The following is a 16,814-nucleotide window of genomic DNA, read 5'->3' as shown; positions in this document are numbered from 1 at the left end:
GGTGCATGGAATCACTTTTGGATCTTTGTTTGGAGGACGGGCTGGGATGTTTGTATACGAGGACGGGCTGCATGGTTCAGGGGTAAGGTGCGCAGCTGGTTGTGAGTCAGCCCGTCCTCCAAACAAAGATCCAAAAGTGATTCCATGCACCCGCCAAACCCCCTGTTTATGAATGAAAAACGGTTTACACACGACTCACAACTGTTGACGTTCGAACATATCTGGAACAAGTGCTTCACTGACGAATTTTGTTCGAACCACAACGCTGTAAATGCTTCACCTACGTACTGCAAATACAAATTATCGCCAACACCTAACCTAACCTAACCTATACCTATGTACGCACAATATGCTAATATATTATAATATTAATTTATATTTGAGAAAATTCCCGTTTTGAATAAACAGCATGTACAAATTCATGAATGCGTCCGTGGGGTCGACCGCTGGATGGAATGGACTTGAGTCGAGGACAGGTTGAGTATGGAGGCTTCTACTGAAGCTAGTCCAAGTTTTACGTATTATCCCAAGCACTTTGGTGTAGGTAAGGTAGTTCATCACCCGTACATTCCAGCTTCACATACACAAAGAAATCAAACTAGTGATGGTGCAGGTACAGGCTGTGTTGCCATAGTGCGGGCTGTGATGCCATAGTGCAGGCTGTGTTGCCATAGTGCAGGCTGTGATGCCATAGTGCAGGCTGTGTTGCCATAGTGCAGGCTGTGATGCCATAGTGCAGGCTGTAATGCCATAGTGCTGGCAGTGTTGTCATAGTGCAGGCTGTGTTGCCATAGTGCTGGCAGTGTTGCCATAGTACAGGCTGTGATGCCATAGTGCAGGCTGTGATGCCATAGTGCAGGCTGTGATGCCATAGTGCAGGCTGTGTTGTCATAGTGCAGGCTGTGTTGCCATAGTGCAGGTTGTGATGCCATAGTGCAGGCTGTGATGCCATAGTGCAGGCTGTGATGCCATAGTGCAGGCTGTGTTGCACTAATGCAGGCTGTGATGCCAATGCAAGCTGTGATGCCATAATGCAAGCTGTGTTGCCCTAGTGCAGGCTGCGTTTCCATAGTGCAGGCTGTGTTGCCCTAATGCAGGCTGTGATGCCATAGTGCAGGCTGTGTTGCCCTAGTGCAGGCTGTGATGCCATAATGCAAGCTGTGATGCCATAGTGCAGGCTGTGTTGCCCTAGTGCAAGTTGTGTTGCCCTAATGCAGGCTGTGATGCCATAGTGCAGGCTGTGTTGCCCTAATGCAGGCTGTGATGCCATAGTGCAGGCTGTGTTGCCATAGTGCAGGCTGTGATGCCATAGTGCAGGCTGTGTTGCCCTAATGCAGGCTGTGTTGCCATAGTGCAGGCTTCGTTGCCCTAATGCAGGCTGTGATGCCATAGTGCAGGCTGCGTTGCCATAGTGCAGGCTGTGTTGCCCTAGTGCAGGCTGTGATGCCCTAGTGCAGGCTGTGTTGCCCTAGTGCAGGCTATGTTGCCATAGTACAGGCTGTGATGCCATAATGCAGGTTGTGTTGCCATAGTGCAGGCTGTGATGCCATAGTGCAGGCTGTGTTGCCCTAATGCAGGTTGTGATGCCATAGTGCAGGCTGCGTTGCCATAGTGCAGGCTGTTATGTCATAGTGTGGGCTGTGTTGCCATAGTGCAGACTGCGTTGCCCTAATACAGGCTGTGATGCCACAGTGCAGGCTGCGTTGCCATAGTGCAGGCTGTGTTGCCATAGTGCAGGCTGTGATGCCATAGTGCAGGCTGTGATGCCATAGTGCTGGCAGTGTTGTCATAGTGCAGGCTGTGTTGCCATAGTGCTGGCAGTGTTGCCATAGTGCAGGTTGTGTTGCCAGTGCAGGCCGAGTTGCCATAGTGCGGGCTGTGTTGCCATAGTGCGGGCTGTGTTGCCATAGTGCGGACTGTGTTGTCATAGTGCGGACTGTGTTGCCATAGTGCGGGCTGTGTTGCCATTGTGCGGGCTGTGTTGCCATAGTGCGGACTGTGTTGCCATAGTGCGGGCTGTGTTGCCATAGTGCGGACTGTGTTGCCATAGAGCGGGCTGTGTTGCCATAGTGCGGGCTGTGTTGCCATAGTGCGGGCTGTGTTGCCATAGTGCGGGCTGTGTTGCCATAGTGCGGGCTGTGTTGCCATAGTGCAGGCTGTGTTGCCATAGGGCAGGCTGTGTTGCCATAGTGCGGGCTGTGTTGCCATAGTGCGGGCTGTATTGCCATAGTGCGGGCTGTGTTGCCATAGTGCAGGCTGTGTTGCCATAGTGTGGGTTGTATTGCCATAGTGCGGGCTGTATTGCCATAGTGCGGGCTGTATTGCCATAGTGCGGGCTGTTACCATAGTGCGGGCTGTGTTGCCATAGTGCGGGCTGTGTTGCCATAGTGCGGGCTGTGTTGCCATGGTGCGGGCTGTGTTGCCATAGTGCGGGCTGTGTTGCCATAGTGCAGGCTGTGTTGCCATAGTGCGGACTGTGTTGCCATAGTGCGGGCTGTGTTGTCATAGTGCAGGCTGTGTTGCCATAGTGCGGACTGTGTTGCCATAGTGTGGGATGTGTTGCCATAGTGCAGACTGTGTTGCCATAGTGCGGACTGTGTTGCCATAGTGCGGGCTGTGTTGCCATAGTGCGGACTGTGTTGCCATAGTGCGGGCTGTGTTGCCACAGTGCAGGCTGTGTTGCCATAGTGCGGGCTGTGTTGCCATAGTGCGGGCTGTGTTGCCATAGTGCAGGCTGTGTTGCCATAGTGCGGGCTGTATTGCCATAGTGCGGGCTGTATTGCCATAGTGCGGGCTGTGTTGCCATAGTGCAGGCTGTGTTGCCTTAGTGCGGGCTGTGTTGCCATAGTGCAGGCTGTGTTGCCTTAGTGCGGGCTGTGTTACCATAATGCGGGCTGTATTGCTATAGTGCGGGCTGTGTGTTGCCATAGTGCGGGCTGTGTTGCACCCGCGGTGGTCATGCGCAATTAAGGAGTCAATAGGGTCACTGATAATTGTGATTTGTATGGTAGTGTACGGGGCTCACTTCTCAGTGAATATTGTCTGAGAAACTGGGATCATCATTAAGTATATATATTCCGTGTTAGCAGGTACTGACGTCTCTCTCCTACAGGCACCATGACGGAGGGACCAGCCGGAGAGGAAGTAGCAGGCAGCGTCCAACTCCACCAGGCACAGCCTCGCTCAGTCATCTTCATCCCACCCACCAGGGAAGCGTAAGTCTCATCCTACCTTTCCTTAGATCTTCAAGGCATAACTGTATCGTGCTTTTGTCTGAAGCTCGGCACATATATGATGAAATATATATACCTTCAAGGTTTCTACTATCTTGGCGTAGGTCTCCATATCGACCTACCCAGGCTTTGCGCCCTGGAGAGGACACTCCAGCCTCGGCAACCAGAGCGCAACTCCATAGTCTCCAGAGACTGCTGGATGCCTACTACAGCATCTTAGTAGATGCTGTAGTAGTAGTTTCTTACTATCTTAACTATCACGGAATGAGAGAGGAACTGCAAACCATCTGGAGGGAGCTGATAGGTAAACATGGCATGGAAGCATCTTGGCAAAACTTCATGGTCATCACGGAACTCGTTCAAAAATATGTGCTAAAAAAAGAAAGAAAATAAAGGGAACAAGATGGATGACACGGGCAGTAAAACAAGCATTGATAACTAAGCGGAGCCCCTGGAGCAGGTATAAATCCACGATGGACATCATTGAGATATATAAAAGGCCACTAAACTCAGCCACCCAGGAAATCAGATCAGCCAAAGAAAATTATGAAGAAAAATTGGCCAAAACATAAATAAAGATCAAAAATCGTTCTATGCCTATACATGAGGTAAAATCTAAACAAAGGACTCAGTAGGACCCTAAATACATCACACTAACCAAGCTATAATGGATGATAGGGCTATAATGGGGCCTGACAGCTGAGTGGACAGCACTTCGGATTCGTAGTCTTGAGGTTCTGGGTTCGATCCCCGGTGGAGCGGAAACAAATGGGAAGTTTCTTTCACCCTGGTGCTCCTGTTCACCTAACAGTAAATAGGTACCTGGGAGTTAGACAGATGTTACGAGCTGCTTCCTAGAGATGTGTGTAACAAAAAGGAGGCCTACTCGAGGACCGGGCCGCGGTCCTCGCTAAACCCCGAAATCATCTCAAGATAACCTCAAGATGATAAAAGGGCAGCAAACACTCTAAATTATTATTTTACATCAGTGGTCACACTAGAAAGGTTAGATTACATCCCATCACCCACACTGTCGGGTAACATACTCGCCCCGCGCTTCGCAAGCGATTTGGCCTGGGTTCATTTCCTGGCCGGAGAGAGATTGACTAGGCGCCAATCCCTCCCACGACCACCACCGAGGGGCGTGAGGTTGTGTAGTAAGACCCTGGCGTGCTACCAGAGCTGAACGACCTGATATAGAGTCCTGGAAATGGCTTATTGCCTTCATTAATACTCAAGAGGTGCTGGATCCCACCGGTCATTTACTTAAGTAAGATTCTGCGGTAATGAACTACAAAAATCAAAGCTAGCTATATTTTTGTAAAGTTTTAAATCAAATATTTTAACAGTTCCGTAACAGGTGAGAAAAAATGATCCCAAACTAGAATTATTTTGCCGGAGGATACAATGAGTCGACCCACTGCTGGGTTTCATTTAGTTGTGAGAGACACCCGCACTGTTGTCAGGAAAATATGTGAAGCAGGAATGAATTTCTTAAGAAAATGCACATTAGCAGGGTGAGGTGGAGGGTAAGGTGAGCGGGGAAGGACGGTGGGGCAGCCTGGCGTGTTTGACCAAGTGACTGTCAGATCTTCCTCAAACACAACAGCTGAGAACTATATATATATATATAAGATCTTTTGTGCGGCCAGCCACCTGGACGTCCTGTTAACACGCCACGGTGGTCCTAATGACAGAAACATGTTCTCTTGCTTGCTGCTGTACGTACAGTGGTGCTGTTTAGCTGTACATACTGTAGTGCTGTATAGCTGCACCTACATTATTTAGATGCATCCTAAATTTCTTTTTTAATTTTGCCCCGAGGGGCGAGTTTATTGGGCAGCGCCACTCAACCTGAGTGGACATACCGTCATAGTAGCATGTACAACACTCCCCAATAGGAAGAAAACCCGCTGGGTTGTTCATCCTGTCACTCGTACACAGACTTAGCTGGGACTTGCTTAACTGTCTCAAGTGAACAGCTCCTCAAACAAGATGATTAACATCTGTTAATCCTTAAAAGCTTACGTTATCTTGCGGGTGCAAAATGGGGGAATCTTTTAAGAGCAGTATCAATATTTGACAAATAGTGTCTTCCTAACTGAAACAATGTGGGGTTTATTATTCTACACATATTTCTAATGCTTCTCAGATGTTCACATTCACGTAGATAGTGGTCAAGGCAGTGTCCGTCACTCTCATCACAGATTCTGCAACTCCACTGCTCAACTGTTGTTTCCATTCCGAATCTCCATTTTTATTTGTATCCAAGACGGATTCTGGCTATTACTGATTCTCTCCCGCGGCCCCCACCTCTTCGTCCATAATAATTGGCATTGCCAGCTGCAGCCTTGTTGTACTAGCGTACAGATTCACTGATTCGTGTTTCTATCCGCCTTTCCTCGGTTACCTTGTCACGGTGATGTTGCCTGACAATACCTCTAATTTGTAGAAGAATCTTGGGGTATGAAGAATTCAATGTGGTCTCCTTCAGCAGCCAGCACATCTGCTCGTTCATTTCTACATATTCCAACATGGGAGGGGATCCACAAAAACTTGACGACCCTTCCTTGGTTGGTTAGTACCCTCACAGCTCTCTTAATTTCAGCGACTATCACAAAATTTTCTGCCCGATTTTTACTTAGGCTTTGTAGCGCTGCTTTTGAATCAGTGCAGATCACTGCACCATCAGTGTTTCTTTCAATGAATCTTAACACCAAAACAATAGCAGTTAGCTCTGCTTGCGTTGAAGAGGCATAGTTCTCAATAAGTGCTTTTCCTTAATTTCTGCGTTGAAGGACATTATTACTAATTACAGTGTGTGCTGCACCAGTCCTGTCATTGACAGGATTAGATGACCCGTCAGTGTAGAGTTGATCTAATTCATCGCCGGCTTCTTTATAAATTTACCCGAGATACTTGTGCCTCATTTCTTGTGGTATCATGTTGGATTTTTTCGTTGTCATTTCATTGATGATGATCCTGCATGAGTTATCCTCCCAGGGAGGTAACCTCTCTACATGCAGGAGCTCACGGGCTTGCTCAAGCAGGTGAAGTTCTTCGAATATGAGACTGATCTGTGATGGCATTTTTTGTTTCTCCTGTTTCTTCCTGTAAGCAGCACAGAACTCAGTTTTTTCTTGGCAATATCATTGTAATGCGGATCTCTGACTATCCTAATTGCAAGTTTAGCATTCAGTTCCTTAATTCTGTTTTTAACACTGGGGAGGGACAACTCCTCTCGTAGATTAGACGCTTTGGCAGTTCTTGGCACTCCACGAATGATTGTCATGGTTTCATTTTGTATGCTTTCGAGCCTTTTCATATCGCTTTGACAGTAGGTGCATAAAACTGGTGCGGCATAGTCACATAGGCTGCGTACATCATTTTAAGCACGGCAATAGAGGCTCTAGATCATAGCTTTCAGTGCCCTGAGTCGACTTTTGCATGTTCCTATGAGTTGGTTGAGCTCCTCTTTCCTTGTTGGAGCCAACAATGACGCTAAGGTACCTGTAGGGGTCAACCCATTCAAGTGTTACACCATTAATTTGTAGTTCTTCATTTTCTCCCCGCCTGTGATGAGAGTATGTTTTTGTCTTGTTTGCGGAGAGAGTGAAACCAAGCTCGATACATTTCCTTCCAAGGAGTTCAATGGATTGTTTAATTTTTCCGAAGGTTGGGGCTTGTATTAGCACATCATTTGCATACCCCACTTGTTGCATCCCTACCGGAATATCAATATTTGCAATGACGTTCATAAGTACATTAAATAGTGTGGGGCTTAAGACGCCTTCTTGGGGGATATCGAGTTCCATATTCATTGTTCTTGAGACTGCTCCATTGAAGCAGACCTTAGCTTTTCCCCCTGTGAGGTAGTCTTCAACCTATTTCATTACACATCGTGCACATTAGGCGTACAACACTCACCGTGCACATTGTGTACAATACTCGCCGTGCACATTAGGTGTACAACATTCACCATGCACATTAGGTGTACAACATTCACCGTGCACATTAGGTGCACAACACTCACTGTGCACAACTCACCGTGCACATTAAGTGTACAACACAGCGTACATAGACATGCGAACATTGCTGATGCCTCAACAGCAGGTCAACAGACGCCGTCACCCAGAGCAAACATAAGAGCATCACCCGGATTGGTTTGGCCAGTAGCGGCCGTTTTCCTCTGCTGCTCCTGTATAATCTCTCTTCTCTCCTCCCTGCATCTCTTACTCTTTTACTAAGTCATTCTTATCAATCAAGAGATCGCTTAATGTTGCTATCTTCGTCTTGATCTCCACTCTCGGGTTTTACGGACACGCACCGCCAGCGACCTAGTCTCGGTTCGAGCCCTAGTAAGGGTGAATAGTATGGGTACCGAACCTTAACTCTTTGTCCCTGTTCACCCAACAGTAAATGGGAAGTTGGTTGTGAGCTGATTGATAGGTTGTGTTACAGGGAAAACTAGTAGGGCAAGGGTTACCATGAACTATGGGAAGGTAAAGCTCTAAGCCTTTAACAGCATTCACAAGTCGTCTGCTCCTATACTAACTGGTAAAAACAAAAATGGAGATGCTAGAAGAGGCAAAGATGGATGAGGTGATCTCATGACCACAATGAGGCCGTCGACCTGCATCATGACCACAATGATTTGGAGGATGTTGATCCAGAAAATTTCTTCAAAAAGGTCAAATGTACAAAACAAGGATCAACGGTTTCAAGCTCAACAAGTCACAATGTAGGACTGAGAACAGGAGATTCTTTTCCACCCTGTGTTATAAACCCATGGAACCGCCTATCAGCCGAAGCTGTAAATGCCAAAACTCTGCTGAACTTTAAAATCCAGATTGAAACAATCGTCAGGATAAATGGGGGACCTTTGACAAACCACCAGCTTCCTGTAGTCGTCAATGCCACTAATGTGTTGTAGTCTTCGGGTAAAACCAGGTAAAATATAGAGCTATAATAAACATAATGATCATTAATTGGTTATAATTATTATTATTATCATCTTGCTCTTGTATATAAGAAAATGCACATGAACTCTTGAGTATGTCCCCTGATCCCCTAAAATTGACCCTGAATGTGTCTCTGAACCCCTGGATGTGTCCCTGAACCTCTGAATGTGTCCCTGAACCCCTGAATGTGTCCCTGAACTCCTGGATGTGTCCCCTGAACACCTGAATGTGTCCCCTGAACACCTGAATGTGTCCCTGAACACCTGACCATGAGCATGCCCTTGACCGTGAGCATGCTCCCTGACCGTGAGCATGCCCCTGCCCCTGAGCATGCCCCTGACCCTGAGCATGCCCCACAGGCTTGCGGGCGTGGGAGATGAGCGCAACAACGAGGTGTGTGGCATCCGTCACAGTTCTGTGCCAGACATCATCACCAGGATCGTCGGAGGCTTCCCAGCAGAGTCCCGTGAGTAATTACCTAACACACGTGCACGATCGATCTTCAGCTCTTGGGTCCCATCTTTCCAACTATATGCCGTCTACTACAATGGAGTCCGGACCCCAGCATCCCCTGCCATATTTAATATACAGATAGACGTTGCCCCCAACTCTATCATTTTAAATCATTACATTTAGTTCCCTATAACTAAAGATATCTTTCCTTTTGCTGTTTAATTAAAAAATTTGTGCACATGTCTATCATGTTGCTGTATGTCGTAATCATGTCCTCTCGGAGTTTAATTTTTTGGTCTAACATCAGATTCAGCTGCAACAGGCTGGTCTCATAGTTCGCTCAGTTCTGGGACCAGACTTATTTCACACTTCGGTACTTTCTCAGTGTTCGCTGGTGTGCTCTCTACTCGTGGGGGCACAATGCCGGAGCTGCACACTGCGGTATGGTGCACATGTGTTGTGAATGTGTTGGAAGTCTTTGTCAGGTTCCTGAAGGCCCTCACCCTCGTCAGGTTCCTGAAGGACCCCTCCCTCGTAAGGTTCCTGAAGGACCCCTCCCTCGTCAGGTTCCTGAAGGCCCTCACCCTCGTCAGGTTCCTGAAGGGCCCCTCCCTCGTCAGGTTCCTGAAGGACCCCTCCCTCGTAAGGTTCCTGAAGGACTCCTCCCTCATCAGGTTCCTGAAGGACTCCTCCCTCGTCAGGTTCCTGAAGGACCCCTCCCTCGTCAGGTTCCTGAAGGCTCCCCCCCCCCCACCCCCACCTCTCCCTTGATAGGTTTCTGAAGGCCCAACTCCATTTTCAGACTTTTGAAGGTCCACCTTCATTGTCAGACTTGTAAAAGCCACCACTATTGTCAGACTTCTATTGACCCCTTTCCTTATCAGACTACTGAAGGTCACTGCCATTGAGAAACTTCTGAAGGCCCATCCTTAGTGTCGGTGTTCTGAAGATTCACCTGCATTGTCAAACTCCTGAAGTCTCCCACCATTGTCAGACTTCTCCTTCCCTACTTATTAGGTTCTGTAACTTTATCCAGGTCAACATGTACAGAATAATGCCAAACTCTTCATTATATTACAACAGTAAATTATTTTAAGTAAAATTGTTAGCAGTTAAATGTATGAGAGAATATAAAGAGGATACACTTATCTCAATAAACATACTTGAACTTGAACTTGAAGAGGATACAAATATGACTACACTTGGCTCTAAGGACTAACACCCAACCTTTGCGCCTCCTACAGACGAGTTCCCGTGGCAGGTGTCCCTACAGTGGCGGTACAACTGGTACACTTACCACATCTGCGGCGCCACTGTCATCGACCAGAACTGGGTGCTGACGGCCGCCCACTGTACCCACCAGTACACACCCAAGGACCTCCTGGTAGTGGCTGGTGATCACCAACTGAAGCACAAGGAAGGTGAGGACTGGCTCTGTCAGTCCCTGCTGGTGGCAGAGAATTGTCACTGATGGGTTATTGAAGGTGGCATTGGAATGGCATTATCAGTCCCTGCTGGTAGCGGTGGACTTGTTCTGTCTCTGCTGGTGAGGTGGGAAGGGTGGAATAGATTGTGTGGGTAAGGAATACTGAGTAGGGGATTTGTAGGGAAAGGATTATTTAGGAAATAGGGAAGGGGTATTGGGAGGTAGATCTAGTCGAGTAAGGGGACGTATATTAATAAACCCAGAGCTACACATTTACTTAAGCCTCAAATTATGTAATGACTTAAAAGCAAATTTTCAGTCATCTTAAGTAAATTTTAGGATTTTAGTCATTAAATGCAACAAAAGACTTTAAATGATAAACACTAAATTTAACCCATCCTCCATTATTATTGTATTTTCTTTGCTACAAATCTATGGGTATTATGTTAATTTACCTGAATTTTACCTGAGGGCCACTACCACTAGTGGGCTCGACAAGGACAGGAAGCTGGCGGCTTGTCAAAGGTCCCCACCATTTGCCTTAATGACCTGTACCAGTTGGATTTTAAAATGTAACAGTTTTAGCAGTTATGGCTTTGGCGGGTAGGCAGTTCCATGGGTTAATAACCCTGTGGGTGAAAAAGAATCTCCTGTTTTCAGTCCTACATTATGGCTTGCTGAGCTTTAAGATGTCGCCCCTTGTTTGTGTTACATCTGACCTTTTGAAGAAATTGTCCAGATCAACATCCTCCAAATTGTTCAGTAAAATTTTATAAGTAAAAAGTAAAAATAAGTCACTGCAGTTCTATCTTCAATAACTACAGTAATAGCAAGTCATTGTTTGTTTTTGTATAATAGAAGGGGTGTTTGGCATGAGTGTGTAATTACCTAAGTGTAGTTACAGGATGAGAGCTACGCTCGTGGTGTCCCGTCTTCCCAGCACTCTTTGTCATATAATGCTTTGAAACTACTGACGGTCTTGGCCTCCACCACCTTCTCACCTAACTTGTTCCAACCGTCTACCACTCTGTTTGCGAAAGTGAATTTTCTTATATTTCTTCGGCATCTGTGTTTAGTTAGTTTATATCTATGACCTCTTGTTCTTAAAGTTCCAGGTCTCAGGAAATCTTCCCTATCGATTTTATCAATTCCTGTTACTATTTTGTATGTAGTGATCATATCACCTCTTTTTCTTCTGTCTTCTAGTTTTGGCATATTTAATGCCTCTAACCTCTCCTCGTAGCTCTTGCCCTTCAGTTCTGGGAGCCACTTAGTAGCATGTCTTTGCACATTTTCCAGTTTGTTGATGTGCTTCTTAAGATATGGGCACCACACAACTGCTGCATATTCTAGCTTTGGCCTAACAAAAGTCGTGAACAATTTCTTTAGTATATCGCCATCCATGTATTTAAAAGCAATTCTGAAGTTAGAAAGAGTGGCATAGGCTCCTCGCACAATATTCTTTATGTGGTCCTCAGGTGATAGTTTTCTATCTAGAACCACCCCTAGATCTTTCTTTATCAGAATTCTTTAAAGATTTCTCACATAACATATAGGTTGTGTGGGTCTATGTTCTCTTATTCCACATTCCATAACATGGCATTTATTAACATTAAATTCCATTTGCCAAGTGACGCTCCATGTACTTATTTTGTCCAGGTCTTCTTGAAGGGCATGACAGTCATCTAAGTTTCTTATCCTTCCTATTATCTTAGCATCATCAGCAAACATGTTCATATAATTCTGTATACCAACTGGTAGATCATTTATGTAGACAATAAACATCACTGGTGCAAGAACTGAACCCTGTTAGAGAGACGATGCATGTGTTGCAGGCACAGAGCAGACGAGATACATAGAGCGCATCATAGAGCACCAGTTCTACAACAGCAACTCCCAGGAGAATGACATCGCCCTCCTCAAGCTAGCTACACCCCTCCAGCTTGACGGCATGACCGTCTCTCCCATCTGCATGCCGGCTCCTGATATCACCTTCTCAGGTAGGTGTAATGCTTCTTGTATAAGTCACACCCAATACGTATTTGTCAAATATATATTCGGTTGCAGATCTTAAACAGAATCATTGCTCACTATAGTCCTACTTGTATTAATAAGTATCATGTACAGTATGTTGCTTCAAAGTGCCAGTCCATCTACAGATTAGCAATTAGCCTCTTAAGCCCATCTATCCCTATCGCATTAATTTGGCATTCGTGTAAGCTGTTGAAGAAAAATGCCAACTTGGGTCATGTGTTGAGGGTGGTCTCTCTGCTGCTGTCACTCACATTATCATCTGTGTGGCAGGTAACTGTGTGGTGTCTGGATGGGGCAAGGTGGTGGAGGACGGAGCTACCTCAGACCTCCTCCGGAAGGTGGTGGTGCCCATTATAAGCGACTCTGTGTGTAAACAGAGCTACCAAGGTATCGGCTACAACGGCCCCATCGCAGAGACAATGATGTGTGCTGGCTATAGATTCGGGAACAAGGATGCCTGCCAGGTAATACAATAAAGTAGAATTATACAAACATTTTACATTGCACAAAATTAAAGCTATAAATAAGTCATCAATACCTATTGGTGAAAATTAAAGAGAGAAAAAATATGCAAAAAGCAATTAATTCACAAAAAAATATTTATGTACTGTTTGTGGAGGCGTGGTGGGAGGTCTGCAGGGTAGGGTTGCTGGGTAGAGGTGTCTGGTCTAAGACCTGTAAAAGTGTGTACCCCCAACATCATCACTACTCTTATTTATTTACTTATTGGGTATTTATTTATATACAAGAAGGTACAATGGGTTGTGAAAGTACATTTGTTGGTGATTGAGGAGACAGTCTTGCAAATCTATTACAGTAGCATGTATAGCATTTCAGGCAGGTACTTAAATAAAAAAAAAAAAAACGAAAAGTAAAAATAACGGTTGAAACAATTTGAAAGACAGATAAATGCCATAAAGGTTCGTTCAGTGTTTGTCGGGTAGGCTGCTCCATTATTGAGACATAAATGAAAAATACAAAACAAATGGAACACATTTGCAACAAAGAACGATTGTCATAATGGAGCAGCCTACCCGACGAACACTGAACAAACCTTTATGGCATTTGCCCGTTTTTCAAATTGTTTCAACTGTTTTTTTTAGTTTTATTTTTTTTTTATTTAAGAAACATGGAGCAGCCTACCTGCCGAACACCAAACAAACCTTTTTGACATTTGTTCTGTTTTTCAAAAATTTCCTTTTTTTTCTTTTTTTTTTTTATTTAAGAAACATGGAGCAACCTACCTGCCGAGCATTGAACGAACCTTTTGCCATAAAAAAAATAAAAAAAAAATTAAACAAATTTGAAGAAAGAAAAATGTCATAAGGTTTGTTCAGTGTATGTAAGGTAGGTTGCTCCATTATTTAAACAACGAATATCATATTGAAGTTTTCGGTGGTAGAACGGATTAATTTGATTCCCATTATTGCCAATGGGGAAATTCGTTTTGTATGACATCCGTTTCACATGACGATCACGGCGCCAGAACGGATTAAATTCGTTATTCAAGGTTCCACTGTAATAATGATATATACAGTGGGGCCTCGATTTACGATGTTAATCCGTTCCCAGAGACGGATCGTAATTCGAAATATCGTAAGTCAAAGCGATTTTTCCCATAAGAAATAAAGGGAATTGAATTAATCCATTCCCCACCTTCCAAAATATTAACTTACAAATACATTTTATACTGAATACAATTTTTTTTCTCTAACTACAATACAGTACATATGTTTATCTTACCTTAATGGAGGGCTCTTGATGGCATACGGAAGATGGTAATGAGGGGGGAGGAGGAGAGGTGTTACTGTTTGGAAGGGGAGTCCCCTTCCATTATCACATCAGGCAGTGATGTTTTCTCTGGGGTACACTCTCTCCTACGTTTTGCCTGAATATCACTAGGACCTGGTTGTGGTTCACTGCTTGTTTGTCTCACTAAAAATTTGTCAAGAGAAACTTGTTTTTCTCTTCGTTTTAACATTTGTCTGTAGTGATGCATCACAGTGTCATTGAAAAGGTTAAAGCAACGGCCTACTGCAGATTAATTTGGGTAAGTTGTTTCAGCAAAAGTTTGCAGTTCTTCCTATGCTGAGGGAGCCGGTCGGCCGAGCGGACAGCACGCTGGACTTGTGATCCTGTTGTCCTGGGTTCGATCCCAGGCGCCGGCGAGAAACAGCTGTCACAGGCAGAGTTTCTTTCACCCTATGCCCCTGTTACCTAGCAGTAAAATAGGTACCTGGGTGTTAGTCAGCTGTCACAGGCTGCTTCCTGGGGGGTGGAGGCCTGGTCGAGGACCAGGCCGCGGGGACACTAAAAAGCCCCGAAATCATCTTAAGATAACCTTAAGATGCTGCACACATTTCTTAATTGTTGAGGAAGGGACATTCTCTACTAGCACCTCCTCCCTGGAGTACCTCTTGTTGCTGCTCCTTTTAAAGGGTTTGGAGTTCTTCGGTGGTCAGTTCTTCGTTGTGTTCTTCCACAAACTCCTCCACATCAGCACCATCCAACTCCAAGCCCAATTGCCGACCCAGAGAAACAATTTCCTCAATGAGAGGCACTTCAGGTTCAGGCTCAAACCCCTCAAAGTCTCATTCTGCAACACATTCAGGCCACAGTTTTCTCCAGCCAGAAATCATGGTTCTTACAGTCACTTCTTGCCAGGCTTTGTCTACAAGTTTTAAAGCACTACAAATGTTAAAATGGTTTTTCCAGAACTCTGAGGGTGAGTTGTGTGGCATCCGTCACTTTGACACATCTCCGGAAAAGTGCCCTTTCATAAAGTTTCTTAAAATTGGCAATGATTTTCTGGTCCATAGGCTGAAGTAGAGGAGTGGTGTTGGGAGGAAGGAACTTTACTGTAACAGAACTAAATTCCTCCATCAATGAATCCTCCAAGCCTGGAGGATGGGCAGGAGCATTGTCGAGGAGAAGCAGAGCCTTGAGTGGCAAACTGTTCTCCTGCAAATATTTTTTTATGGCAGGGCACACCACCTCATTCATCCACTCCGTAAAAAATTGCCTAGTCACCCATGCCTTAGCATTAGCCTTCCACATCATACACATTTTGTTTTTCTGCACATTATATTTTTTGAAAACCCTTGGATTTTTGGAATGATACACAAGCAAGGGTTTAATTTTCAAATCGCCACTCGCATTACCACAACACAAGAGTAAACCGATCTTTCATAGGCTTGTGTCCGGACAATGACTTCTCCTTGGTAATGTACGTTTTCTTCGGCAATCTTTTCCAGAGTAGCCCAGTCTCATCACAATTAAACACTTGTTGTGGTAGGTATGCTTCACTCTGCACAAAATCTTTTAGCAGCTGGTTTGTCTGAGCTGGCACCCTCCCCATGCCTCACAACACTATGAATGCCACTTCTTTTTCTAAATTTCTCAAACCATCCCTTGCTCGCCTTAAACTCTTTCCCTTCTGCATCACTCGATCCAGGGGTTTGCTTTATAAGATCTTCATGAAATTTTCTTGCCTTTCCACAAATGATGGCCTCTGAAACGCTATCACCTGCTAACTCCTTGTTGTGTATTCAAATTAATAACAACTGTTCAACATCCTCAAGTGTTTGTGTTCTATGTTTCGTGATTATTGATACGCCTTTTGCCACTTTAGCACTCATAATGTCCTTTTACTTAGCAAGTATGGTGGATATCGTTGACTTGAGATTTGTTGTACAGGCCAGCTAGTTCAACAACCCGCACACCATCTTCATATTTACGAATGATTTCTTGTTTTTGCTCTATGGTCATCCTTACATGGGTTTTCATATGTTGAGCCTTACCACTGACTTTCTTGGGACCCATGGAGTGATATATAATAATCAGTTTTAAGTTCAAAAAGCAAAAAATCACCACAAAAACAGAATTTATTACAGGCGTGATCGTCACTAAGCGGGGCGGCTGTAGTAAACTGAGGCAGGTCAATCCGCGTGACCGGGAACCACGTGCTCGGTCAGCCCAAATGTGTACCAACAAATATCGTTAGTCAACAACACTATCGTAAGTCGAGTCGCATTTTTCTATCAAATTTGCATCCTAACTCAAAATTATCGTAAGTCTGGGCAATTGTAAGTCGAGGTGCCACTGCATATGTATATGTGTGTGTGTGTGTGTGTGTGTGTGTGTGTATGTATGTATGTACTGTATATATATATTGTGACGGGAAAGTGTAGGAGTGCAGATGTTCGGCAGTCCTCCAATGGCTGGTGTCAATGCCTAGTCACACTTACAAAAAAAGATAGACTGCTTGGATGTTTATCTGTGGTAAAGTAAGGGAAGACACGCAAAACACATAGTATGAACAATGAAACTATAATTAATATAGAAAACATATTAAAAACAAAGACAATCCCTTGGCTATGTACAGTGCAAACAAACAAGTCAAAAACATATAACATAAATGAAGAAGAGGGATGACGTTATGCTATAATAATATAAAGACAAAGTGAAAAATAATCAGGTGCTGAGAATATAGCACTAGCTGAGAAACATCCACATGATAGACAGCGTATATCAGTTAGTTGTTCACGGCTTGAGAGCACAAGAATATTCTGACTTCAATGGCTGGTTCAAGCCCAGACATTGACTTGTAGAGGGCGCTGAGGTGTAGGTGTGCAGTCGGCGGGTCACCAATCAGAAGCAGGCAAGCTGGGAATGGTAGTTTGCTGGTTGATGACGGAGCCGGCATGG

The 16,814-nt window shown here is 44.8% G+C and overlaps 1 protein-coding gene across 1 annotated transcript in view; it reads left to right on the top strand.

The window, feature by feature from the left end:
- Positions 1 to 16,814, top strand: part of LOC123764251 (trypsin-1) — a 28,630-nt gene that overhangs the window by 6,447 nt on the left and 5,369 nt on the right. Inside the window, exons 2-6 of the mRNA XM_045751787.2 lie at positions 3,113 to 3,215; positions 8,554 to 8,660; positions 9,892 to 10,068; positions 11,909 to 12,073; positions 12,378 to 12,571. Coding sequence (XP_045607743.2) covers positions 3,113 to 3,215; positions 8,554 to 8,660; positions 9,892 to 10,068; positions 11,909 to 12,073; positions 12,378 to 12,571 — 746 coding nt within the window. The remainder of the gene's footprint in view (positions 1 to 3,112; positions 3,216 to 8,553; positions 8,661 to 9,891; positions 10,069 to 11,908; positions 12,074 to 12,377; positions 12,572 to 16,814) is intronic.

Source organism: Procambarus clarkii, chromosome 82 (assembly GCF_040958095.1).
Source record: "Procambarus clarkii isolate CNS0578487 chromosome 82, FALCON_Pclarkii_2.0, whole genome shotgun sequence".
NCBI classification, from domain to species: Eukaryota; Metazoa; Arthropoda; class Malacostraca; order Decapoda; family Cambaridae; genus Procambarus; species Procambarus clarkii.
The sequence above is the reverse complement of the archived record's forward strand: the minus strand, read 5'-3'. Positions and strand labels throughout refer to the sequence as shown.